We start from the raw sequence: 26978 nt of genomic DNA, 5'->3' as shown, positions 1-26978 counted from the left end.
TAATGGGAGAGTGAGGGTGCCAGACCATTCAGACAAAAAAAATGAATGGTTAGCAACTTAGATGGCAGTGCTGGGGTGGGAGAGTTGGCAAACAAGCTGTCAGGCTGTTGTTTAGTCATGAAAATAGAGTAAAATAACTAACTCCGCTGCCTTTTGAGAGCCTTAATTGTGCAAGACATCCTTGTGGTTTTCAGAAATGAAAATTTTGATGTCCTTTGTCAGGATAATATTCATTGTAGCGCACACTTTCAGCTTGGGAAAATGAACAAGCCATATGGGACATCGCAGAGCCTGATGAACTGTTCAACAGCAGCATAATTCTGAACCACAGTGTGACAGAGCACCGAGCAAGTGTGCTGCCGTTTAGATCGCCTCCCGTGGGAATACGCTTGGCTTTAATGTGTGCTCGGGTTGCAGTAGTTGCAGTCACCCGAGTGGTGGCGCGATTTCCCTTCAGTGAAGCGGACGCCGCTTCAAATAGGTCAAGGAAAAGTTTTGTGTTTTGACAATGCGAGCTGGGCGGAGCAGCGGTCCGGTGATTGGTTAGCGAGTTTCGGCTCCCAGTCGGTGATTGGCCCCGGCGCTCTAATGGGGCTGTGAGCAGGCAATGTCGGGTGCCCCCCACCACCTCCTCCATCTCCTCCTCCTCCCCCCTGTGCCTCGCACCCCTCAGCCCCTTCACTCCGTTCTTCCCCTGTGCTGATTGTCACACATTGTTTACTACGGCTTGAAATGTGACTCACAACACAGACTATCTGCTGGAGTACCGCTCTGACAACTGAGGGATTCTTTTTGACGCGCGCCGTGCGTCTTGGTTATTTGGGGACAGGCTGTGGAGACTACCCTTCTGCCATGACGGTGGATTTGTTTGCGCTCTTAAGCGTGCTGGTCGTCACATCTTCTGCGATGGAAGGTAAATAAGAGATTGGATCATACTTGTTGTAAATGTGGAAACGCTCCTTTCCAAGACGCGCTGTGTGTGGGGATGCTTGCAGCGTTTTCTGTTGGCCAGCGCTGCGCCTCTGGCACAGGGATACAGGGATGTCATACACGTGGATCGCAGCAGATTGCCGTGGTTATCCCTTTATTTCGGAGCGGCGGTGCTCCCGCTCCGCTGGTTGTCACTGCTGTCACTCGCCCATGTGAAGAACGATGCTCTGACCAATTTCAGTGTATTTCATAGCGTTCTGTACTTCACTGCTGCTTATTTATGCGCTCAATTCCGGGTTTTCTCACTCTTAAGTCCTTCCTCGTTCAATACGGCCGGGAGCGCAGAACAGGAGTCTCCTCTATGAATTCTGTTATTTTAGATTCTTATTGTCTTACCGAGAAATTAGTTTGACGGTGTGAAACGAAGGCTACAGTGTAAGTTCCTGTCAAACGTCCAAGGACTCACGTCGCGTTATTTTTTTTTTGAAATAAAATAGTACATATATAACACTATTACCAGGACCCCTTGAGCATCATTCTGTGGCATTTTGAATAGCTAAAACAAACTAGATTATGGATTGCAGTGATTGGAAGTAACCTGGATTTCATGCTGGGGTTAATTTCCCTTTTTTACTTTAAGAAATCAACCACTCTGTTTTCTTTCTTTCTTCGTAGCAAACGGCTGCCTCTCCCCTTTTTCTCAGACTGTCCCTTATATTCTTTCTCCTCATCCATCTCCGTTCTTTTCAGCCTGCCTTTGTCTTTCTGCATCTCCTCATATTTCCTCTCTTCTGTCTCACACACTCATCTGGACAAGCGGTAGTGCCACTAGTCGGTAATATCTCCTCAGTTAAACATGTTTTTCATTTCCGCTGTGAGACCCTGGGGACCAAGCACTGTGCCGGTGCCTCAGATGTTTGCTGCTGGATGGATATCCCAGCAGCATCATGGATATATGGTGTCTTCTCTCATTTTATTGTCCAGTAGCTCATCCTCGCCAATAAAACATACACGGGAATGCTCCCGCTTCCCAAGGCTGTCTGCATCCACTCCCCAGAATCATAAATAAGTAAATTAGAAGTACAAATAAAATTAGTTTTCTCACATGCAGCTTTTCTCTTTAATCATTTACAACTCTGTTCCTGGACTGATCCCAGCGCAGCCTGCACTCTGTAATTCAGCGGTGGCTTTCTTGTTTGTGCTCATCAGATTTCCACACAGCCATGGATACTGAGCTCAGGCCCAAATTGCTGCCTCTGTGAGGATGGATATTTTGAGGTTGAAATGTTTACTCAGTGAGAAAAGACAGCAGAAATGTCAATCCAGATAGATGAGTGGAGCATGGGAGATAGGAATGAAATTCCCCCGCAAGGAAAGGGGTGTGGGATTTCTCCTCTAAAAGATGGGATGTGAAAGAAACAGATGGGCAGGGAGATGGCCCCTGAGTTACCTCAGTAACAAGGATGAAAGTGATTTCCTTGTTTGGGTCGCTAATTGAAAGGAGGTCGTCCCATGGGCAGGTTAAAATCTTCACTGATCTGAAGTCCAATCTGTTGCTCTTTCATTTTTGTGTGTGTGTTTGGTGTGTGTGTGTGTGTGTGAGACAGAGAGAGAGTGGAGCCATTGACCACATTATCCCTGCCTTTCCTGTCACCCTTAATCTGATTACGAGTCCGAATCAGCCGATAATCACAAAGTGTCAGAGATCCGGGCATGTGTGTGTCTGGGAGCGGCTCTGGCCATATGGGCACATAGTCGCGAAGAATTGAATGAATTATTTGATCTTCTCACACGTGCGTGCACTCACAGTAAACACCACTCACATCACTGATGAACTGATGAACTGTGAGATGGAAATCATAAGGAGGAAATACTCTTAAGTATGGATGGATAAATGGAAGGAAAATTAGAAAGCTTGAGTGTGTGTTTGTGTGTTAGGGTGTGAAGGTGCATGTTTGCGTGTCTGAATGAGGAGCGAAGCAGGACCGAAGCAGTTTAATTGAGTGTAAAGTTTGTTGTAGAACTTTGAATATGCTGGATTTAAACTCAAGGCACAGCTACCCAGCACACACACACACACACACACACACGCACAAAGGCACACACTCACAATCCCACGCACGTGAAGACATGGTATCTGCTAACAGAAATGCATTCGCCGACAAGTTATTGAAGGGGCAGTCAGACCTAAAGCAAAGGGCTAAGAGAGAGGAGAGTGGAGACAGGATTTGCATGTTATTAGAAAAAGAAGCATGTGAGGTGCTCTGTTTCGCCCTCATTTGTCCTCTCTCTCCATTTCTCCCCATCATCTTCACCTTCTGTCTGTCTGCTTTCCTCTGCAACTCCCTTTCCTCCCTCCACTTCTCTATCTCACCCTGTCTTCCATAATTCTCCTCTCTAATCTCCCCGTTCCCCTCTTGTCTCCCTCCTCTCCTCCTCTGCTCGCTCTCTCCGTGGTGTGTGGATGGTTCTTGCCAGCAGCAGCAGTAATTCTCCCCTACTTACAGAGCCATTGCTTATTTCTGTTTGCCCTTAAACCAATTAGGCTTAGATAAGCCCGCTCATTTAACGGCCTGGAACCGTGTGGTGGAGGGGAGAGGAACGGAGGGACGGGGGATGAAACAGTGGTTGAAAGACAGACAGGGGCCGAGGGAGATAAAAAGATGAGAGAGGCAGAAGGAGGGAGGTCAGCGAGTTTGAGAAAAGATACAGTACGCGTGTTTTACAAATGAGTAGCCTGCAATTGAACAGGGCTGTGGAAGTAAACGAACACTGGGCTGTCTCAGTAATCTGACACAGTCGCCTGTGCCATGCTACACTGGGGTAAAACAGCAGCAGCATTCAGTATGAGTATGATAAGAGAACATCAGTAATGTGCTGTAACCAGTCCCTAAGGATGCAGTGTTAAGTACCTGTACTATACTGTGGTAATGCCTCATCCTTGGGGGCGAGTGGAAGGAATGGAGATTATTGTAGCTTCCTGAATAAACAATAATAATGATAGCTTAAGCACCAGATAAGAGTTATGGAGGTCATGACGCACACTGTTGATATACATTAATAGGGAACATTAGAGTAGTGTATTGATTAGAAAGGTTAGAAGAGAGAGTGTTGAAGGGCCCACCGTGTCAGCGAGTTGCTGCCCTGCTGAAGTGTCCATGAGCAAGACACTGACTCAGCCCCGTTGGCACTGAGTCCTGGACCCATTGCTTTGGCCTCAATGGGGAGAGTGAGAGAATCTTCCTCCCGGGATTCAGAGTATCACGTTATTGTTGTTCTCTTGGTGAGTTCTTTTTCTAATCGGAGCTGTGTTAGGGCTGACTTTGAGAATGGTAGTAGCAAAGCTAAAACCCGGCTTTGCCAGACCACCATCTTGCTGCAGTGTATTGTGGTTTGGCAAGGCTCAAGAGGCATTTGCATGAGACAGATGTTAGTTCAAGAAGGGTGCACAGTGGATGACTGACAGCTCTCTGCTTCACTCAGACATCAACATGAACCTTTCATGCACCCAACCACTCGCTGGGCTGTTACTGGTCATTGCTTGGCATTTTTAAAGTAGAAAAGCATTTTGGCTGGTTTGGAAATGTCACATTTTGTCTAAATTATCCATCAAAATCACTGTAAGTCAAGTCACATCATCATCTAAACTCACCGCAGTTTGGCCTAACATGTATCTGGTCAGGCTCAAATGATTCTCACAGGCCTAAATCTCATAGTGAAGACTGAGCTTATAATGATACAGACTGGCTTTGCGAGGCTAGTGTAGTGCTGAGTTAAGAACTCTACTACTCATGATGTAAGTTGTGCGTGCGTGTGAGCTCGCCAGCTGTGCAGAGGAGACAGCCTGTGAAAAGAGTCCTGTTGAGCCTCTAATGGATGTGAGTGCGAGATGGTTCCTTTCTCTGCTCTCCCATTTAAAATGGTTAGACCAGAGAAAAATGAAAATATAAGTGCAACACAGGCCCATGGTATGAGATGTATGTATGTATGTGTGTGTGTGTGCGTGAGTGGTCACATGAGTGTACAAGTGTATTTGGCCATGGGCACTACTGCTGACCAGGGACCACCTGAAGTAGAATTCAATTTTCCACTCGTTTTGTACCGCGTTGTGTGTATTGTACGTTTGGGCGCCTGTGTCGTCAGTACAGTGCTAAAGCCATTACGACTGGCAGGGGCAGCCGACATGGCCTCATCCCATAATGGAGGCTTTACTTTGCCCACAGTGAAAAGACTATTCGGTGTTAAGGTGCGCTTACGCGGCCTAGTCAGCTATGACGACCCCCAGTGCAAACCCCTGCCTGCAGCTCATGTACCTGCGGTGCTGTAAATGTGCTGTCCTGCCTGTTCTGTGAAAGCTTTGTGCTTGCATGTTGGAAATGTGGCAAGAATCTGTGATCTGTGCACCTTTTTTTTTCCCCTTCGCAATATGGTTTTTCACATGTTGCAGCATACTGTATAGAATGTGTTGTCTCTTTGGATAATATGATCACTGGCTCTCTTTCTCTCTTTCTCTCTCTCTCTCATGCACTCACTTGCACACATAACGCATATGCACACAGAGCCCCCCTCACAGCTCACCTTACCCCAGAGACATCTGAGCCTTAGGAAGGCCAGATGGTGGATGCAGGTTGGGGGCTGGTATGCATGTGTGCATTTTTGTGTACGTCTCGGCGTGAGAGCAGGCAGCATTAAGGGAGAATGGAGAGAGAGAATTACACACCGTACTGTATGTGTGTATTTGTGTGTCCTGTTCCGTCCCACGTCAGACTTGATTTCTTTCTCTCGGCGAGCGGATATTTCATGTTCTTTACTAGTTCTCATCCAGTGTCTTCCACACATTCCTGTGTCCGCACATTTGCCACGGAGATGCTATCGGCAGTGTAAGGTTCCGCCCGTCTTGCTTCGTGCTTGGCCCTTATCAGAGCAGGTGGCTTACTGTGGGATAAGGGCTAAGGCCTTATCTGTCCAATCTCGGGGATAAGCAGACCCACTGCATCAGCAACATACGAAACACATTAGAGCACAGAAGTGAAAGCGGTGATGCTCGTGACAGAGTTCAACCTCAAACTGTGTGAGTCATCTGTTTCCCGGTAAAGGCAGTTCCCTCAAATGGCAAACACACAATATGGACACGGACGCACACACCCACCGGCACACTCGCCGTGGCTTGATGTGCACAAGAGCGCAAACTTAGAGAGTAGTCTCCAGGCCACACCTTGTGGGAAATGGCAATGATAGTAATTGATTGGACGCAGTGACCCAGCTTCTCCACCACTCAAGGATGGTGGTGTGAAAAATGTGCTTTTTCTCATTATATTTCTGTCTTTCAGGCTTTTTTCCCTCCATTATCACCTGTCCTAGAGATTGGGTGACAGTTGTTCAGTCAGCAGGAAAGGGGAGCCTCTTCGATATTTGTTGAGTTGAGAGGCGAGAAGAGAAAGCATTGATTATTGAGTCTTATTTCCCGCTGTTCACGCAGCCTGGCTCCCGGGGCCTCTATGCTTACAGTCCCCTATCCACTCTTTCTCTTCCACCCCATAACTGCTTTAGCCCTGTCCACCCCAACTCCTCCTGATACGAGCTCCAGCCAGTCCAGACACACAACAGCCTGTTGTTGACCGGCTGTTTCTTCTTGTCTGATAAGTTGTTCTTTTTTTTTTCCACTGAATTTTAATTAAATCTGAGAGCAATTGCAAGTTACACCTTCTTCTTTCCCACCTCCTCTCTCGAACCTTCCGACTCCCCCCCCCCCCACCTCCCTCACCTGACTCTTCTCCCTCACCCACTTTTTTTTAGTTAAAAACAGATGCATTTATGAAACATTATAGGGTTTGCTACAAGGAAAAAGGGTGAAATACGAGCCTATTCTTCTGAAGACGTAATAATCGCAGCATTGGCAGGAACAGGAAGAGGGTAAAGAGACTGTTGGGGTTGTAGGCTTGTAGGAACAAAGAGCTTCATTTATGATTGTTATAATGAGATCTGTTTTTGAGTCAGGCCCAGATTGATTTAATTTGACTTTTAAGCCCCAAGGCTCAGGCTTAAGGGCTGCAAGCTGGAGGGCTGCAGGGCAAAGGCTGACTCCGGAGCGGGAGGAGGCAGGCGTAGTTGTGCAGTGTTTCGGTGGCTGTGACTTTCAGTGCGTGGGAAACTTTTTAAAGTCCACAATTAAACTGATAACAATATCAATTTAGCTTGCTGTGCACACATTACTGTACAAACTCTCTGCGTATCACTTTGTTTATAAAGCAGATCTCTTGCTTCTTAAGTCTAAATGTACAACATATTAACTTGCTACAGAAAAAAAAAAAACTTTTTGCATTTTAAGTGAATCAGCAGCCCAGAGGATGCTGCGTCTTCAGCGCTCAGAGGAATTAGAGACAGAACGTTAATAGGGCTGAAATTACGGATGGTGGTGGAAGCTGCTCCACTTCTGATTAAATAAAAGCTGGCTCCTCCACAGGCTGTTTCTCATAGGGACTGACAAGCACACACACATACACACACACACACACACGCACGCACAGATGTGAGTGTGGAACAGCCCCAATGCACACATGCGCAGCCATACACACACATAGCTTTGATGTGTGGAAAGGAAATGAGTAGAGACAGAGAGCTAAGGGCCTGGGCCTGGGGCCTGTCCCATTATTAATGAGTAAAAGCCAGTGCCTCTCCCAGGTTCAGGACATGTGGACATACTTCACCATTCACCTGCCCTTCTCCTCGCCATAAATGTAATCTCTTATTAAGGACTGGGCTCTTGGCAAGAGAGCGTCGGATCGAGAGAAACTGTGCATGAATATTTGTGTCTCACCGTGTGTCTCTGCGTTAACATGAGAAATGAAAATTGCGTGGTGGAGAGAAATGAAGTGCCTGCGCAGTGCAAAATGGAATGCCAGCTTCTGAGAGGGACACTGATGGGCCAATAAGTAGCAGTGGTGGGAGGACAGTTTTCACCCTGCATAACACTGAATCCCTCTGCCAGGCAAATTTCTGCCTGCCCTGTGCTGTCTAGTTCTGTAGCTGGATAAGAAGAGAGCTTTTTGGAGGTAATTAACTATTGATTTGAAGCACAGAGGGTAATGGGAAATGAGTGGACAGCATCTCGATCTACCGGCAGTCACCTGGCTGGCTGCGGTACAACTAGAAAACTGATGGGGTGAAAGAAGCATTTCCCTAAAAGAGCCAAGGTCAGAGGTGGTTTGCTTGGCTTTCAGTATTGGCAAAGAGAAAATGTCAGGGAAAAAGCAGATAGAAATCTAGCCTGGCACAGTCTATGGTTGAAGTATCAGATTCAGTTATCTAACACTCAGTATTATTGAATACATTCTCCCAGTTTGCATATTTCTTATATTCATATTGATAACTGACTTGACAAACTGATTCCAGTCCACGCTGGCCTGTTGACCTTCCCTCCCCTTCATGAATAGTTATGACACTAAGGGCCAAGGGGACTCATTTTAATGTGATGCAACTGGAGGTCACATCGCAGCCTAACATCCTTAGGTCATAAATTTTGCACATATTGAATGTCTACTTTCAAAAGATACACGAGTGGAAACAACCGTCACAAAGGATGCCGCCATATTTCTCTGTCATCTCGCTACAGCCACATGTGCTACTCTTTTAGTTAGAGGCGAGGCAGAGGACAAGGATTAGGACTCATTTGTGCAAGAGAACAGAGGCGAAGAGGGACAAAGAGACAGAGGGGGAGAGAGGGATAGGCCTGTATCTGCCTACGATCTTATTTGTGCTAATGAGGAGGCTGGTGGTTCTGGCTGCTAACCCCTAAGCACATCCAGCCCTTTAGAATGCATGTGCCTGCGTGTATCTTCGCGAGAGAACATCTCCTCAGATGTCTGTGGGGAGGGTGATTTTCCATTTTCATAAAAATCTCAGCGATTAAGAATGATGTGGAGAAGATTGTTTGGCGCAGTGAGTCAGAGTAGTACGAGTATTTGCTGAGGGTGTGAGCTTGTTTGTCTGAGATTGCTGCGAAATCTACGAAGGATGTCTTGATTCAACTAGTTAGCGCGGCAGTTCTCAGTCAGACTCTCCTAATCCGAACCTATTCTGTAATGGGGCTCACTGAACAGTGTAAAATCCATGCCCCTCTCCAATTGTTACCTCCCTCCTCATCCCTTACTCCTATGGAGTCTTTTCCCCTCCCTGCTTTCTCCCAAGGCTGGGCATTTAAAGCGGCATGCCTTTGATGTGAGCTTCACACACTGTTAGACACCCACTCATCAGACTGACACTGATGTCTGGGCGGAGTCAGCCCATTTCTGAGCTGAGGAAATGAACTGTTGGAATATACTGTACACAGATATGGCATGCAGTCAGGTAGTTTTAATAAAGTAAAGTGGAATGCGGACGTGAATGAACAGATGTGCTCGTTCAGATGCACGAATTTTCCACCGTGGCCGCGCCGCACTCAGCTGATGATATGTCAAGATGACAAACGTTCCCACTAAGCCGAGCTGAACGCAGCTGTGCGGCGGTTTTCCTGCCTGGGTTTCACAAGTGTGTCACATCAGTTTTAGTGGAAATTTCGACAATATCAAAAGATACATCCTTGACATGTGAGATTATTAATGTACATATATTATCCAAATGCTGGCCTCTTTTATCATATATTCGCTATCTAAATGCACACCAGCGCAGCCTTGGATCTGTAACACAAGCTTAGTAAATGATAAATGATTTCTTAAAGCCTAACTTGACAGGAAGTAAACTTTAAATCACTGCTCACAAATGATCACACGGATTGTGTGTGTGTGTCTGATTCCATTGTGTTGGAGGAATCTCACATCTTAGACTGTCTAAACTTGTTTCTGTGAGTACATCATGTGCAGTATAATATCCGTTATCATTATGATGGGAATTTGAATATCATAGCACTTCAAGATATAGAGCTGAGCCATGCCAACATTTTCAAGTTTCACATAAATATTACAGGCTGGAGAATTACTTTATGTAACAATGATATGAATGACGTTAAACATAAACATTTATTGAACATGTTTGGCTGACCACTCTGACACAAGCGCTCTGTCTGACTCTTTAATATAACTTAAAATACTGTATATTTATAATTTTATGATAAAAATTTGTTGAAATCCATCTAAATCTGTGACTCCTCTCTCACAGGAGGGTCTTTGATATCTTTCCATCACTTTTTTTTGCCAGAGAGTACCACATATTTCCCTGGGAAAGTGCATCATTTCAGCATTAGCATGCTTTAGTTTGAATGAAGCACATTACTCAGTTCCTCCCAACCATTTCAGGTGGGTATATCATGTTCCAACCTGCGCTAATGTCAATACTGACTGTGCAATACCAGTCACAAAACGGCTATCCTGACAAAAGCAGCTGGCCAAGCAGAGTCATGCAGAGTTCTGTTGTACTGTGACCATCTCTCAGGCTTTTTTTTTCTCCATGCCAAGGCTTCAGTCTTCCCTTACACAGGCAACACTAAACGATGAGGGAACAAGGCCTCTATATTTGTATATGTTTAAAGGCTGTGTTGGGTCTTCTTATCTTTTCTTTGTTTTTACCATTTAATGAAATCATGGGAAATGTTTTAGTCGGTGTGTGTTTGTGCACGTATTTGCACTCACAGATGCTGTATGTGTGCTGATTGTGCTGATACTGTCAGCTTTCTTTCACAGTGTGTGTGAAGTAGTGCGTGTGCGTTGATGACTCCCCTCTTTGTGAGTGAATAAAGGGGCTCTTTTAAAATCTCAGCAGCCCACCTGATGCCTGCCTCGTTTCTGCTGTTTTCAAGGTTCAAAAATGTGCTTTTTCAAGAACAGTCTCAAAATACACCATTCATTTTCATATTCATAGCAGACCACTTGATGTGTGGACTTACCTAATCCAAGGAGAGACACATATGTGTAATGCTGTCCTCATGTGATTACTCCAGACGAGGTCACTGTGTGAGTCCACGAGAGTGTGTATGCATGTGCAAGCAAATTTGAGCATGCATTATTTAAAAAAAAAAGAAAGAAAGAAAGAAAGAAAGAAATCACTCAATCGCTTGCTCTGAAAAGGCTTTCAGACACCTGGCAATGATTGGCTGAAAGAGGACACTTTCTTTCGGCTGTTATTGACAGTTGTAGAGAAACTGTGGAGAGTGACTTGCATTTCTGCACATGTTCTCAATCAATTTGAGGCTCAGGTAATGCTTTGAAAATCTACTTCCTTTGATAAACATCATGCGGCAGCTTCTAAAAGAAAAAGCGTGAAGGATGGTCATAGTGCGTCTGAAAAAATGGACAAAAAGCAAACAAGAATCTGCTCTCTCTCTCTCTCTCTCTCTCTCTCTCTTTCTGACTCACTGTCTGTCTGTTGCCTTGGCTCTGAAGATTGATTGTGAATCGTCCAGGACGTATGAGCGTTGCGATCATATCATGGATCACAGAATAGGGAGGGAATGACAGATGTCGTAAGCGTCCTCTGTTTATTTGAGGAGGCGAGTGTGTGTCTGATGGATTGGTTGCATTTGGTGGATGCAAAGATGATTTGTCATCTCTTATGTCTTTTTGTGTTTCTGTAAACATTTAACAGGGCAAACAAAGGGCTTGTCCCATGTAGAACAACTCCCCCAAAGTTCGCAAGTATGACTACAAAACAAACTCAAAGTACAACCCTTCAAGGACACTTAAAGAGTTTAATAGTTTAAGTAATAGAAAAAAAAAAAGGAATTACAAGTTCGTGATTGCTTTTAGGATGTGTTTCAAATATTTTCTTAACTTCCCTGCCTCGTCGTCTGTATGCGGGTGATTTTCTTTTCGGTTCTACATCCACCATGTCCCTAAGCACAGATCATTTTAATAGAGCAATTATCAAAATTCAGTTGTATTACATGAACATTCTTTACAGATTTAATATGACTCAAAGAAATGGGGCACCTCACTGGGGTGATGGGTGGTAAGGGGGGCTGTTGAAGGAGGGGTTAAGTGGTTCAGTCAAGGTCATTTTGAGTGGCATACGGATCCTATTTGAGAGCCCCCGAAACCACTGAGCAGTTCAGACATGAAACAGTGTTGACAGGCCTGCTCCGCTGCGATCGCTACAGTCACACTGGAGATTAGTTGCTAGAGCAAACGCTGACACACACACACACACACACACACACACACACACACACACACACACACACACACACACACTAACACACAGGGTCCTCTGTGCAAGCCGGACAGTGGATCGGCTCATTAGTATGGACGACCATTTCTACACTAACAGCTCCTGATTGCTTTGCCTTTCACATCATGGTGACATCAGCACATTGCTAATTGACAGATAATTGCCAATAATCAGGGGATAGATCAGTGAGAGAGCAATTAAAAGGAGCTTGCTGCAGCATGCCAGCACCTTTAAGAAATCTGGTCTGATCAGTTTGCCCTCATTTAGTAGAGCAGGTTAATCAAACAGATTTTTGCGAGAACACTTGTGGAAGCAGCTACCAATTCCAGCATTGGAAGTTCAATCAAATTTTGGTTCTATTTTTCTGTTCCAGAATTGTAGATATCTTCTGGACGTCCTCTTTGCAAAGCGTATTGCAATGTTTGCTGCTGCCCCTGTGAGAGATAACAGCCAGGCACTTGTAATGGGACCTTGTCTGTTGGGAGAAGATGGAGGAAATCGCTGAGAGCTGGAATGCACTTGACTTGCTCGTTTGGGTCCACGAAGGAAGTGCCGTTGTGTGTTTTGTGTGTGTGTCAATGCAGGTGTGTCTGTGTGTTGTCAAAAACTGTGTTTGCTCAGCGATAGAAAAACTGAAATGTGATATGAATATCCTCTCCATTCTTCCATGAAAGTACCTGAAAATACCCCTGAAAGGGCCCCATTTAGGCTCGCTCCCAGACAATACAGTACAATGCCCTGATGACAGGCTAACTGGGGGAGGAAATAGCCCTGCTAGGGCCAACATAATAGCGGAATATTCTGGAAGTCACAGGAGGGATTTATGGAAGCAAATAGTCTTTTTCTAACATGCAGTGGAGCAGTGTGTGTGGCATATTTGTGCATATCTGAGTGTGCCTGTGTGTGTGTCTGACACGCTGACCCTCTTTACTGTATGTGCACCAAATTCTGTGATGTGAGAGTGTGAATTGGAGCCTTGCCTAACCCGTCAATCAGATGAAGAGATCATTAGAGGTGTCACACTCAAATCTCTCATCTCTCTAATCAGCTGTCATACTAACAACACCACAGTCTACATGTGCCTGTGCCCAGCTGCCAAATACAAGTTCATGTGCTGAAGCTGAATACACAAAGGAAATGACAGCTTAGATATTTTCGTTGTGAATTTTGTTCAGGTGTCTTACCACAGTGAACACCACTTGGTTGTACTCTCTTCCCATGATCCTCTAGTGGGCAGCAGATGACTCCATCTTGGGGTCCATATGGGCCCCATGTTGGAGCCACGCTGCTCTCTAACAGTGGGAGAATGGCAATTAGCGCTACATTTGCTGAGGATGGCATGGAACCAGAGACCTGTCACCTCTGCTTCACAGCTCTGTCTTTGAAGACATGCATGTGTATGTGTGTGCATGTACTTGCGTGTGTGTGCGTGTGTGTGTGTGTGTGTGTGTGTGTGTGTGTGCGCGCGCATGTATGTGTGTCAGCATGCATGGAGGGAGGGAGAATTGTATCATGGCACCTGCTTCACAGCAGGGGGTGGAACTGCTTCACTGAGACAAGGTGTGTGTGTGTGTGTGTGTGTGACAGTGTGTGTGTGGGGGGTGGGTGGGTAGCGATGGCATATTGTGTGTGATCAGAGGCAGAGCAGCATCTAAATGCATGCGGTTACTTGTAATCAATGTTACCGCAGTTCCCCTTGGGTATGCTAATATATTCTAAAATGCTAATGTATTTCAGTGCCAAACCCCTAAGTTGTATCATAAGAGTGAATGAGCGATCGTGCATGCAGTGACGATGAGATGGAGGAATGTCATACGGTGTCATGGGAAAATGAATTCCTGCACGCAATAACAGAGAAACAGTATTGCACAACTACTGGCATATGGATTCCTTAGGTGGCAGCCATTGCATCATGTTTGTTAGAGTCATTTGATCAGTTTAAAAGTCCCTTTGATCTCGGCTGTGAGGGACTGATGTGACACAAAATGGTCGGCAGCTCATTGAGGCGGATGGGGAATCTGAGTCTCTGATAGGACAGGCTACAGTCGCCCCTGGAGACAGCCAACTGCATGTCCCAGCTTTGAAATCCCTCTTGATCACAGAACACCTGGATATGATCATTTGAGGGCGAGAACAGTAAAGAATCATCGTTTTCACTCGTAGCTCGTATGTCTGCGTATTTGTGTATTTGCTGGGTTTTATACAGGGTGTAGTGATAGAGAGAGACACGTCTGGTGTTACGTTTGTCCACCACTGGACTTGTTTCTTTTGACTGACACACCATTGCTAAGACTTTCATATTGGCAATGACCCTGATCAGATGAAGACCCCTGTCCACTTTGTAATCATGAGCTGTCCTGTAAACAACATTTTATATTCGTGAGAGCTGCCCGGTGAAACCTCCATCACTTCGATGAAAAGCAGTGCTCGTACCTCAGTACCTCAGACTCGTTTACAGGTGGATGATTTGGAGCATTGGTGACAGGTGGCCAAAGTTCAGACAGTCTCAGAAATGAAGGACCAAATTCTCACAATTTGACTGCTACTACAAACTGACATGACATGACACCTTTTTCTTTTTCCTTTTCACATTTTAGGATTGCAAAATTGATCTTTTTTTTTTTTTTTTTTTTTTGGTTTAGTTTGGGAGACCCCCAAACACTTAACAGAGCTTCACATGACGAAAGGGTCATCTGCTGCACACACTGCTTGGGTTGATGGGGTCTATGTAAAATCGACACTCGCAATGTGTTTTCTGTTTGCATTTGTTGTTGCTGTGCAGCCTTGATCAATAATTCTTCCTCTCTCTCTCTCCCCCGCTGTCTGTCTCTCCTCCTTCACCCATTAGAGCGCCAGGTTGTGTAACATGTTGGTTGGCTTTGTACTCTCAGATGAAGACTTCTGACAGTTGCCCACATTTCTGGAATTAGCTTTGTGTAGCGAGCGCGCGGGCGTGTGTGTGTGTGTTTTTGGATAAATGTGCCCACTTGTGTGTTTGTGTGTGTGTCGTGCATGCTAATGACAGCTGACAGGGCCCACGCTTCTTAAATTAGCCTTGCTGTCTGGCCTCTAGGGAAAACATGGATTTTCAGATATAGAAGAAGCTTTAATGCAACAGTCCCTGCTTTCCATCCCTATAGTATCCAACCATTGTAGTCTCACGCCGATGCCTCCCAGTCAGAACGAACTTATCCCACAAACGATAACGACAAAAGGGAATCTGGAAGTGGGCCCATTGCCAGTTTCAATGTTTATCATAGAAATGCTTTCCCCTTTTAAGTCTTTGAAGATGGCTTGCAAACAGAAAAGGGATAAAAAAAAAAAATGTTTTGCCTCTCCTTCATATTTGCAGACTTTCTCCAAGCGTGTGTGCTGTTGCTTTAAGATATTGAGCTTCTTTATGGTACTGAGTTGCATCGAGTCTACAAAATATTTACATTCAGCGCCTTCACTGTCAGCACTCCAGTAATTTATTCACAGAATAAAGGAGTGGAGAGCTTGTTGTCAGCACTGCATGATTCACAGTAACTTAAGAGTCGAAGGGGTTCGTCAGGGACATCCCATCGCTAATGAAGTTCTACAGGTTAGTGATTTTTAATGTGAGTCAAATGATTTTAGATGTGTGGTTATGATCACTATCTTTGTGGTAATCTGGAGGCGATCAGCACAGCAGTGTGAGTGTATTGTATGTCACTGTGTGCGTGTGTGTGTGTGTGTGTGTGTGTGTGTGTGTGTGTGTGTGAGAGAGAGACTGGATAGATGAAGGAATGAAAGGGTCCCCATGTGACTTGGGCTTTATTAAAGAGAAGTTAATGAGTTCCCCTGTCTGCCTCTCTCATTTTTCCTCCCCTCCCCATCTCTTCTCAACTCCATCTCTTCTCCTTCCTATCTCTGTAATATCCCTCCCGCTCAGGCTGTTTCTCAAACTATATTCATGTTCTCAGGCGCGTTGCCTTGCCCTTCTAAGTAAATTACAAAACTGAGCCAGTGCAGCATGGGGAGTGTAAATATCAAACTATTTGGTTACGTCCCAGTCTCTGTTGCCCTTTTTTCTCTCACTCTCTTTCTGTCTGTTGGTCCCCTCTTTCCCGATGTGCCAAAGGAATCTCGCCTTTATCGCTGTCTGATTTCTGGATTTTCATGCTAATTCAAGCAGATCCATCTGACTAATGCAGATCACAGATGTTGTACACTGTCCCCAGTGCTGGTGTGTGTGTGTGTGTGTGTGTGTGTGTGTGTGTGTGTGTGTGTGTGTGTGTGTGTGTGTGAGCGCGTGCATGTTAGTTCATTTGGGTTTCTCATATCACACAGTGTTTGATTCTTTTGATGTTCAAAAATCCTCTAACAACAAAGTGCAGATTCCCTGCTTTTGAAAATGAGATCTTTCTAAATCAAATGTGTCTTGCAGTGGTGATATCAGGGATGCTAATAATTTAATACAGTGACTCGGTCTTCAGTGTTTACCTCGAGGCTCAATACAAAGCGCCCTTGCAGTGTCTCATCTTTCGCCGAGCCGCGCTGCATCCTGTCGACTTCAGCCGCACGGCCGTCCTGGGTTGTGATGTGTTGTGCAGAAGTTAGACACTGGGGGAAACTTGCTGTGTCTGCAGGCAGTCGAATGTCGCAAGATGACGGGTGGCACTTTGTAAAACTTGTTAACTCGAGGAGAAAGAAAAGCCTGTGGTCAGAAAAAGAGGAACAGAAAAAGAACAGGGGAGATGAGGACATAGACAAAGAGGGAACCATGTTCTTGTTTTGCTCTCTCCTGAGGCACAGAGCGCAGCTAGTGGCCTGACATGCTAGCGAAATGGTGCTCCACCGCTGTAACATCCGTCTGCTTGTCCTGCTGTGGAGACAGGAAGGGAACAGCGGCATGAACACACACCGCTTCGTCACTGCGCTCTTTGTACACTTGCTCCTCTGTCATGGTCACTGGAGAAATTACACAGAAGCGAGCCGGCATGGTGGCAAGCACACACGCACAGACACACAATCACGCAGACATGGGACCGGTGCGCCGCTTCCCTCTCAGAAACAACTGCGACATGAGAACAGCAGGTATGGCTTGGGGGAAAAAAGAGATTCTGTCAGTGTCTCACCATTCCCCAGTTGAAATCATGTTTTCCTCCCCACATCCTGCTACATTTATTGGAGCACATGAATGTAGGAAGAGCTATTCCCTATGTTCTTGCACACAATGAGATTTTGAACCCAGTATATTCCATGTCATCTGATTCCATTCCAGTCTTTATACTGGAGGCTTTTCCTCTCACTCCCGCTGACTGTAGCCATCTGGGCTTTTGATCCAGTGGAAATGCTCTGACAGGCCTATTTGAGGGGCCAAGGGAAGAGAGATGACATCGTAGTGCAGCAAATCCATAGGAGCGACATGCGGGGGGCGCTACCAGAAGTCTGGGGGAGTCTGTCCTAAAAAAGGCAGGGGGATAGTGGAGCCGTCTGGAAGATCTATGGAGTGCGATGTGAGTGACGTGCAGAGCTATTTGTTGGACCCTCATTGGACAGGGTGAGCTGACACATCTGTGGCAGGAAGCCAAATCAACTCTGATTTACGCCAGCCCACCATCGAGAAAGGGGCCTGCCCAGCCACCCGGCCGTTACAGAAGATGTATTGTGAGGGGTAGCTTGGTATCAAAAAACAATCACTCACAGAGTCTGTCTCACACACACACACACACACACACACACACACACACACACATAGAAACACATAATAAAAGATCTATGCTGAGCGGGTTAAAGTATCTCTATTCACAAGTTATGGCCGCTCATGTTTGACATATATAAATTTCCCCTCTCACACAGACACAGACATCAACGGCGTCCGCCAACAGATATTTTGTTAAGAGGAAACCATTATTGCAAATAAAACAAGCTTGTTGGCTGGGCGCCCGTCTGGGCCGGTTCTGACTGCATGTTAAACGTTTAGTAAACCCTCTACATTTTCCCCTGCTGTTAGCCATCACGCTGCTGTGGTCCCAGGCTCGTAACAACTCACTAGAGAGTGTGGAACAGATTGAAAAAGAAAGGAGGGGGGGGGGGTTAAGTAATTGAGAAACAAGGAGAGATCTAGAACATTTTGATATAAAATAGAGGGGTAAGAAATAAGTGGTGGCACAAGTTAAGATTGATAGGAGAAAAGAACTGGTCACCCAAGGAGAAATTGAGGGCAGTGATTTTGCAGAGGGGAGATGAGGCGATGTCATTCTCATTGAATAGCTATTATAAACGCACCAAGGTAGATGTCGGCCTGGTAGGGTGTGCGAGGCAGTTCTTCAGCACACCTTGATAAACCTCTTCTTTCCTGGTATATATAGATATGTATCAAATTTTCTTCAACTAGACACCTTTGTGTTTGGTTATTTTCTCAAGCTGCATCAACCTGTTCATTATGTTCAAGGAGAGAAGTAGCAGTGAATCACAGTGAAGGACAAAAACGTGGAACAACAATCTTTGAATGTTAAAAGTAAACAGAAATCAAGCATACTTAATATTTGTTGCCATGGCAAGAAGTTAAAATAACTCTTTAAAGTCGACTTGCAAGTCCTGAGACTAAAGCCTTCAAAATGCATTCATCCGTTTGCCCAGCTATGCCCACGTCACACTTACTACATACACCACAGTTGTGAGGGTTCAGCAAAATCTGCAGCACTGCAGTTTCAGCTCGCACCTCGCTAATCTCTCTGCTCATTTAGGAAGCTCTTAAACTCGCACACAGACACATGCAGCCCAATGTAAACATCCTAATTAGTGAAGAGGCTGACGGAGAGGAGGGCTGCTTGGCCAGGGCCATCTGGCTGGGCCTGGCCGTCTGATCTATAGGTCTCCGGTTTGCCAAGCCCACATGTTTTACATTGTCTCACAAGGAAGGGAGTACAAGTCATTTTCTAACCTGCTGCTTTCAACAAAACAAATGTCACCCATAAACCTATATGGAAATATTCATTCATACTCTTTCTCTCTCTCTCTCTCGTGCACACACACACACACACACACACACACACACACACAGGAAAATTAATTAGGGTTGGCACAGCAGCAGCGGCAGCCTCATTCTAATAAATCTCTCCATTATCTAAAGTGATTGGTGGACACAGCAGCTCATTTCCTGCCACAGAGTTGAGACCTGAGGACAGGCGGGCTTTAACCCTATGTTTCCTGTTCTGCCAAGTGCATACCCTTCAGCTGCGTCGGTGCATGTGTAGAGAGAGCGAGAGGTCAACACAAGACAATGAATAATATAAGAACAGAAATTCTTTGCTATGGCTCGGGATGGGGATCATAAGCCAGTTCCAGTTGCAAATTGTCCGATCCATTGAAATCACATGCCCTCAAGCTTCTCAATTCCTTTTATTTGATGCCGGCATGTTTTTCTGACAGTTGCACGCTGCAAAACAATGACGTCAATCTCATGTGTCAACACTGCTATAAAATTGCAATGTGCTTCGCAGATTTTTCCTTTGACTGAGAAAACCAAAATGAAAATGAATACTGTACAAATATTCAGATAATGACAGACAGACTGTTGCTGCAGCTAACTAGCTCTTGGGCTATACGGTCAGTTCAACTCGCTCATCTGCTCCCAGCTAGCAAACCCTTTCGTACTCACTGCAAAGGGAAGGATAATAAATCAGTTGCCATGATGCTGAAAGTCTCTCTAGAATCAGACCTATTAGCAGAATCAATAATGAGATTGGTATCAAAATTCAAGGTTCAGGGTCTGTCTTCCTCCTTGACTCCCGTCAACATTGAGCACAAACATGGATTCAGAGTAGCCTTTTTGTGCAATGAGTGGGAAATGTCATCAGCGGTCATCTGTTAGTGTTGCATTTGCCTGCCTGGATAAAGAATCACTGCTCTAGGTCTCATTATAGAGTCATTATAGTGCATGTGGAACTATACCCTACCAGCTGGCCTACACTGCACACTGAATGGACCATTGTGAAACTGACTCAATAGCGAGACATGAATTAGTGACCCAGAAATTTGCTGAGGTTTTGAGTCATAACAATGTTGCGGCCAAGATTAAGTAGTTCTGTATGCGAGGGGAATTTAGAGCAGAACTATTTCCTCTTCTTGTTCCTTGATGACATCACAAATGTCTAGGGAGCCATTGGAGCACCTGTGTCCCATCTCCATGACAACTGAGCTTGAGGCCTTTTGGTGATGGAAGACATAGATTGGGCAGGTTTGCACAACTGGACTTACACATGCACACACTTGGTTTAAAAAAAAAATAAAAAGAGAGAGATTTTGAGGCTAAATAAATCACACAACATGGAGTCTGGGGTGAGAGCCCCTGATGAGATATAGAGCCCACAGAAATAGGCCATCACAGACCCCATTCCTCCTAGCCAGTACCAGAGTTAATGGCTTTCAGATCTCTGGGTGCCTCTCTGACTCTCTCCGTGTTAGCAGGTTTGTCTTTGTTATCTTACAGCTGCTATCTTTGCTCTACCAATTCCATCTTCTCCGCTGGACGGCCATTGTAAATGGCTGCTCTGCGCTGCGTCCTAATGAATGCTTTTGCTATGTTATAGGCTATCTGTTAACAATAAAACAAGGGCCAATTTATGTTCCTCATTCATTTCAGGATTACAGTGTTTATTTTGAAATGGAAGGAAGAGCTGGAATTGAAGAGGAAGGAGAAAAGGACGGAGCAAGGAAAGGGAAGTCAGGACAGGAGACAGAAATAGGGAAGGAAGAGGGGTGGGGGGGGGGGTGACTGGAGAGTCAAGTGAGCTCAGCGAGGCAGAATAATATGGCCTGAGTGTGGTGGGCTGAAATGTGCCTTTCCAAGTGTGTGTTTGCTTTTGACTGGTGTACAACCCGTGATTCTCAATGCGGAAGGCTTTACTTGAATTCGCTCCAAATGAGTGGCTCAACAACTTTGTGTCAGTTTTTAATCTAACAGACAGTCCAGGCTAAAACACAGAGCCACTAACTGGCCTGGGATTTACAATATGACTCCATCGTCCCTGGCAGTCTGGTAGAAGTGGTGTTTTTAAATACAGACATCACAACTCCAGAATATACTCGTGCTGTGAGCGCCGTCGACGTCATGGACAGCAGCTCTAAGAGAGACTCAGTGTCTTGAAAGAAAGAGTAAGTACTCAGCGTTGAATAAACTGATTAAGTTGAGCATGGATTCATCATATGAATTGTGTGGCTTTGTCAAGGTCACATACAAAGGTTGTAATGTGAATAAACACATACTTATACACAGCACCTATTCATTCACATTTCAATATGGGGTTGCCAGGGGCAACACAGACCCTACAGCATCCTCACGCTCACTGTTTGCCAAGCAGCCAAATATCCAGCACCATTAACCTCATCATTGCAACATAATCAGCCGCGGATGAAGCCACCGCTAAATCGAGGCAGCCTTCAAGGCACAATTAGAAATGTTAATTAAATGTTGCTTCGTCTTGCACTGGCTTGACATATAACGCAAAACCATCATCGGGAGCTGTGCAGTTTGAGCTTTCTCAATACTCAGTCATTGAGGATCTATAGCACACATGAATAACCGAGTGTTGTCTTTGGTTGGAATAGCAATGTGCATACTCTCCATGACACGATAGCCTAGCTCTGCTGTGGCTGCTCTTTCTGGAATTATGCTGCTGTTTGTTTTGTGACAGTGACCGTATTGCTCTTTACACCTAAATCCTTATGCTTTTATTAGATGTTTTTTTTTTTATTCGAGGTGTTTTTAAAAGCGCTGGAGCCTTGTTTTTATTGCTCTGTGGTCGACACACCGAAGATTGAATGCCTTTATGGACATGTTCACTGATGTTTGTTGTTTGTGTCAGGGTCTCTGTGTGCAGATTTAAGTGCCTTAAGAGCACCCATCATTCACTAGACCACTGAAAGCTTTGAGGTCTCAAAATGTTAGGTGGCCATTTTGGAGTGTTAATACAACTACTAATGGTTGATAGAAATAGCACCCACTCCGACCCCAGAATAAATGTGTGTTTGTGTGCATCTGTGGTTGATCAAGCGTGTGAAAGTGACCTGAGAGAAGGGGGGGAGGTCACCCTCCCCTAGTACAGTGCTTGCCTCTGCAAGAGGTTTGAAAAATGAATCCGTATCTCAACCCATCAGCAGTGAGAAGGAATGCAGAGGCATCAGCCCTAAATGGATTGGACAGATTGGACCTTCTAATACCATTTTATTAGATGCTGCCAGTCTTTGCCCATCATCTGCGAAAGACTGCTTGCCTTGCTGTTTCAGTCCCACAAAGGCTCAGCTCGAGTGAGACTACAGCTTGTGTGTGTGTGTGTGTGTGTGTGTGTGTGTGTGTGTGTGTGTGTGTGTGTGTGTGTTTGTGTTTGTGTTTGTGGCTGCTCTGGTTTAGCTATGCCCACAGATGAAGGAAGCCCAAGAATGACAGGGGAGAGTGAAAGGGATTAAAAGCTAACTCCATTTAGACAGTGCCTAAGACAGACAGGTCTGCTCTAAACAGGTGTGTTTATCCTTCTCCAAAGTTGCTAAAAAGACTCAGCTGTGGTGGAGTTTATTTGTGTGTGTGTGTGTGTGTGTGTGTGTGTGTGTGTGTGTGTGTGTGTGGGAGAGAGAGACAGAGAAAGAGGAAGAAAGAGTGAGGAGGAGGGAGGGAAAGACAAAGGATATGTCTGTGTATGCAGTGTGAGTATGTGTGTGTCTCTCTCGAAGACTTGCTAATTTAAACAGGATTAGAGGAAGTAGTGATGGACTGTTCTCAGTAAATTATACTGTGTTGTAAAGCACTGTACCACCCACACGCATCCCACACCTACATGGAAGTCCTGTAGTGGTTAGCATACACTGCACACATATACACACGTGGACATACACACAGACAATTGCTTTGGAGAGTGTGGGTTGGAGAGGGGATATATCGCCAGAGTGTGAGGGGTTTGTGTGCTGTGTGAATACTTTCCCAGCTCTAATCCACCCATTCCTGTTGGCATGAAAGACAGGGATTAACAGACGAAAGGTGAACATGAAGAAAAGGCAGGGCCGGAAAAGAACACAGGGAATGAGAGATAGTATGCCGGCAATCTCTGCAGGATTCTTCTGCGGCTGCTGTGGTGAATGCAGATGAGCAGTCTTTTGTATGAAGTTAAATCCTCTTATTGATCAGCAGATTAGGTGCTGTCCTCTTTCCCTTCTTTAACTTCCAAAACTATGAAGAGGCAGTGTCCCCCATCAGTCTGCTCAGGATTTGGGTAGCTCAAGGAATCGTCAAAATACTGTCATAAAACATAATAGAAATTCAATTAAAGGCATTCATGCAAAGTATCAAACGGCGGACATGTGCTTTGCGAAAAAGCTCCGAAACAATGCCTGTAATGTCCTGAAAATGTAGCGCATAAGGTCCAGGATCTTTATTGGCTGAGTTACGTGTATAAAACACTCTCCAATTGCTACCTGTTCCTGATGTTCTTTCATTGAACGTTAAACAAACATGATGAGATTCATAAGTTAAATTGCCCTCCTGTCTGTAATGTAGCACTACACAAGCTGTTCACATCTAAGGATGTATCCTGCAATGAGAATCTCTACTTAACGCCCACGAGAGAGGATCTCCCTCACTGTGAGATAAAAGCAAGGTTTTGCATCATTAGAGGATGATACTATCAAGGTAATTATGATAGCAGGCAGTTGTTTGTTAGCTTATAGTTGCTGTGAATTGCTACTCTATCCATCTATCCATCTATCTGGTATTCTTTTTGGAGCTCCGTAAAAAGTAAGTAAGTAAAGGTTTTGACAGTGTGCGATCATAGATGGTTAAAATCAGTAATAAAGATATAAATGACACATAGCATATTCTTCTTTCTCTCCTTTCTTTTTCACACCTCCCTTTTGAAAGGACAACATGAAAACAGCGGCAGAAAAAAAACGCCGCTGTCACTGCCAGCTATTTTTGGAAGGCTAGCTACTTCTCCGTGACAAATATACGCATAACTTAAGGCGTTTAAAGAACTCTTCTTCTCTCAGTCCCGCGTCAGTATTCATTCAACCTGTCTGGTGCGGGCGTTGTTTTGATAGAGGGCCTTCCCATCTCTGCAGGTGTGCTGAAAAATTCACTGCGACGACTGGGCAGAGATTTGCATCGCTGCATGAAAGAGTGCGAGCTAGTTATCTGAGCAGCCATTGTGGAAAATAGAGGGGCGGATGCTTTTAGCCTGCTTTGTGTCCGAGGCCTCATCTGTCTGTTGGTAGACTGAGGTATAGCAGACGCAAAAATAACACTAAATAAAAATGTGTTAACAAAGGAGTGAGAGGACGACCATCTGGTGCACTGTGGAAATAAGGGAGACAACACTGACTTTGGAATACCTTTTAACACGGTTTGTTAATTATTAATCTAGATAATAAGGGTCTTGTTGTTGGCAGCTATATATATATATATATAAAAAATAGGCTGATTTTAGCATTTTAGCATTCAGAGTTGCAGTGGAGGTATAAATAAAAGACACACCATGAGCTGTAGCTGCTCCTTCATGATCGTGCACCATAGTGAAGGTATGTTTGAGTTGTGTGTGTGTGTGTGTGTGAGAGAGAGAGAGAGAGAGAGAGAGGGAGAGGGAGAGAGAGTTTGTGCGTATTTAGTTTGTGTCTGAGAGCAAGGGAATGTGTGTGTGTGTTCTTGCATGCATGACTGTTTAAATGGTTTCCTTTCCACAACAAAACAAAGTTAATTGCTTCAATTACTGATATTATTTGCAAATTACCTGCCATTGGTTCGTCTGCGACTCTCAGTTTGGAGTCCTGCGAGTTCATATCTCGACTCTGGCACTCCGTTTTGTTGTTGTAAATCGTTATGTTAAGAGAGCCTGCTCTCGTTGTCTTCGGGAATACTGATAGAGTTTGTGTTTGTCTCCTTAGTCCACGCTTTGCTCTGAATGCTTTTAATTGACGTTTGAACGATATCCACCGCACTCGCGTTGACTGTTGCCTACATTTCACTTCAGCAAACAGTCCAAAGATGGATGCTTTGCAGTTCCCCCTTGTGGCTGTTTTGACATCCCCATACAGGAAGAAAAAACAGGAAAGGGAAAAGAAGAACCTGTGGGTTTGAAATGTCACTGTCTTGCCCTGGCCGTCATTCCACATATATTCTACCGTCAAAGATAAAAGTTTTGGAGCTTAGCACATCTTGTTGCTGAAGCTGGGAGCTGTTTTCTGGTATGCCATCTTCTGTAGATATGTGGGCTGATTATTGAGTCAGTCTTGCGTGTGTTTGTTTGCCTGTTGGGTCATCATTGCTGTGATGTAGGTGTAATGTCTGACAGGTTATTTTTAAGCCCACCCAGGAGTTCGGATACCAAGGCCAGGCGTAAAGAAAAGGCAACAACAAGAAGATGTGTTTGCTTTTTATTGTTCTAAAGCCGCAGATGGGGAACATGATTTTTACACATATCCTGGCTTTAAAGCTCCCCTTCTTTTTAAATGCTATGTTTTAGGTAAGTGCTGTTTATAATGCAGAGAGACACCAGGTACATTTACTACAGGGTAACATTTAGGCGGCGGAGAATGCACCATATCATCTCGCTAATCACCTGTAATGAGCAGATGCAAGGCAGATGTGCATTGCTGCTGGCACAGGTGCTACACAGTAAAGGTGTCCAAGGTTTGTCTTGGAATCCCTGATAGCCTTGGTGCGGTCTACCATCCCTCTGCTTGCCAGTCTGTTCTGTCCTTTAGACAGAGGAAGGTGTGTGAGTTTCTGTCTATGAGGCCGCGAGGGGCAAAAAGAAAAGGGGAACAGTAGGAGGAAAAAGAGAGCGCAGTGCAGCCGAAAGAGTTTAATTACTATGGCATGAGTATTCATGAGCGTGTCCTCTGTATCCCCCCCCCCCCAACCCCCCCCACCACCCCCCACCACTAGCTCTTTTCTGAACCGAGCACGACTCTCAGCACTGGCTTTAGGCCAGTGCGAAACCAAGTGAAGAGGTTTTCAACAGCTGAGTTGCGTTGCTGGATTTGGAATCATCACAGGTGGACTCCCCAAAAGCTCTGCTGTCTGGCTGAGAGTGTGGCCGCAGGGGATCTGCTGAAAGGAGGCATATGGTAGCTTATGATTAAAAGTGGAAAGTTTCAATGAGTGTCTGAGTGTGTAACTGTGTGTGCACTCATGCATATGCACTAACTACAGTTCTGAATGTATTAGTTATATCGTAATTTATCCAGCCATGAAAAAGCCAAAACCTCTGCTGAAACACAGACTTGTCTGTCAACTTGACTGACAAACAAAAGCAAATTAATTTACCTTCAGCTGTGGGGAAGCATCACTGAATACTATATGAATTATACAAAGTGTGCCGCTCATAGTCTTATATTAAAGTGAAAGTATTATTTTGGCTTTATGAACGTGTGAAACTATGGAAGCTCATTAGTTACATGATCTACCTATTTTCATCCCGGTTAAGGCGTGTCCTGTATATGACCCTATCATGAAACATCGACATCTGTCTTGTGTGCTCTCCCGTGTTTTTCTTTTCCTTATACGTAATTCAGCCAAGTGGCAAACTTGTTTGCTTGCCAGAAGTCTCCAGTGGCTACCCACTTGCTCATTTTACAAGTAAAACATGTTACATAACAGAATAAAAACATTCTCCATGACTTAGTTTGCTGCTCCTCTTCTACTTCCTCATTTTTCTCTAAACTGTGCAAAGCTTTGGCCTTTTTTTTTTTTTTTTTTTTTGTTTCTCAGCCTTGGAGCTACATCAAGCTTTTTGAGCCAATTTCTGATGAGATCAATTCATGCCACGTCTTTCTAGAGGGCTCCCTGGCTGCCTATATTGTGTACAGTGTGCCACTGATGGCCACTGGTTAATCTGCATGGAACAAAGTTGATATATCAAGGGGGCAGTGTGGCAAAT

At 44.9% G+C, this 26978-nt stretch overlaps 1 protein-coding gene across 2 annotated transcripts in view; it reads left to right on the top strand.

Moving 5' to 3' along the window:
- Positions 1-587: 587 nt before the first annotated feature.
- The window catches only part of ephb1 (EPH receptor B1), a 152463-nt gene continuing 126072 nt past the window's right edge, over positions 588-26978 (top strand). For both annotated transcript variants that reach the window (XM_076745811.1, XM_076745810.1), the window contains exon 1: positions 588-913. In XM_076745811.1, the coding sequence (XP_076601926.1) occupies positions 853-913 (61 nt within the window). In that variant the 5' untranslated portion in view covers positions 588-852. The remainder of the gene's footprint in view (positions 914-26978) is intronic.

Source organism: Chaetodon auriga, chromosome 12, assembly GCF_051107435.1.
Source record: "Chaetodon auriga isolate fChaAug3 chromosome 12, fChaAug3.hap1, whole genome shotgun sequence".
NCBI lineage: Eukaryota > Metazoa > Chordata > Actinopteri > Chaetodontiformes > Chaetodontidae > Chaetodon > Chaetodon auriga.
This window is presented reverse-complemented; position numbering and strand designations above follow the sequence as displayed.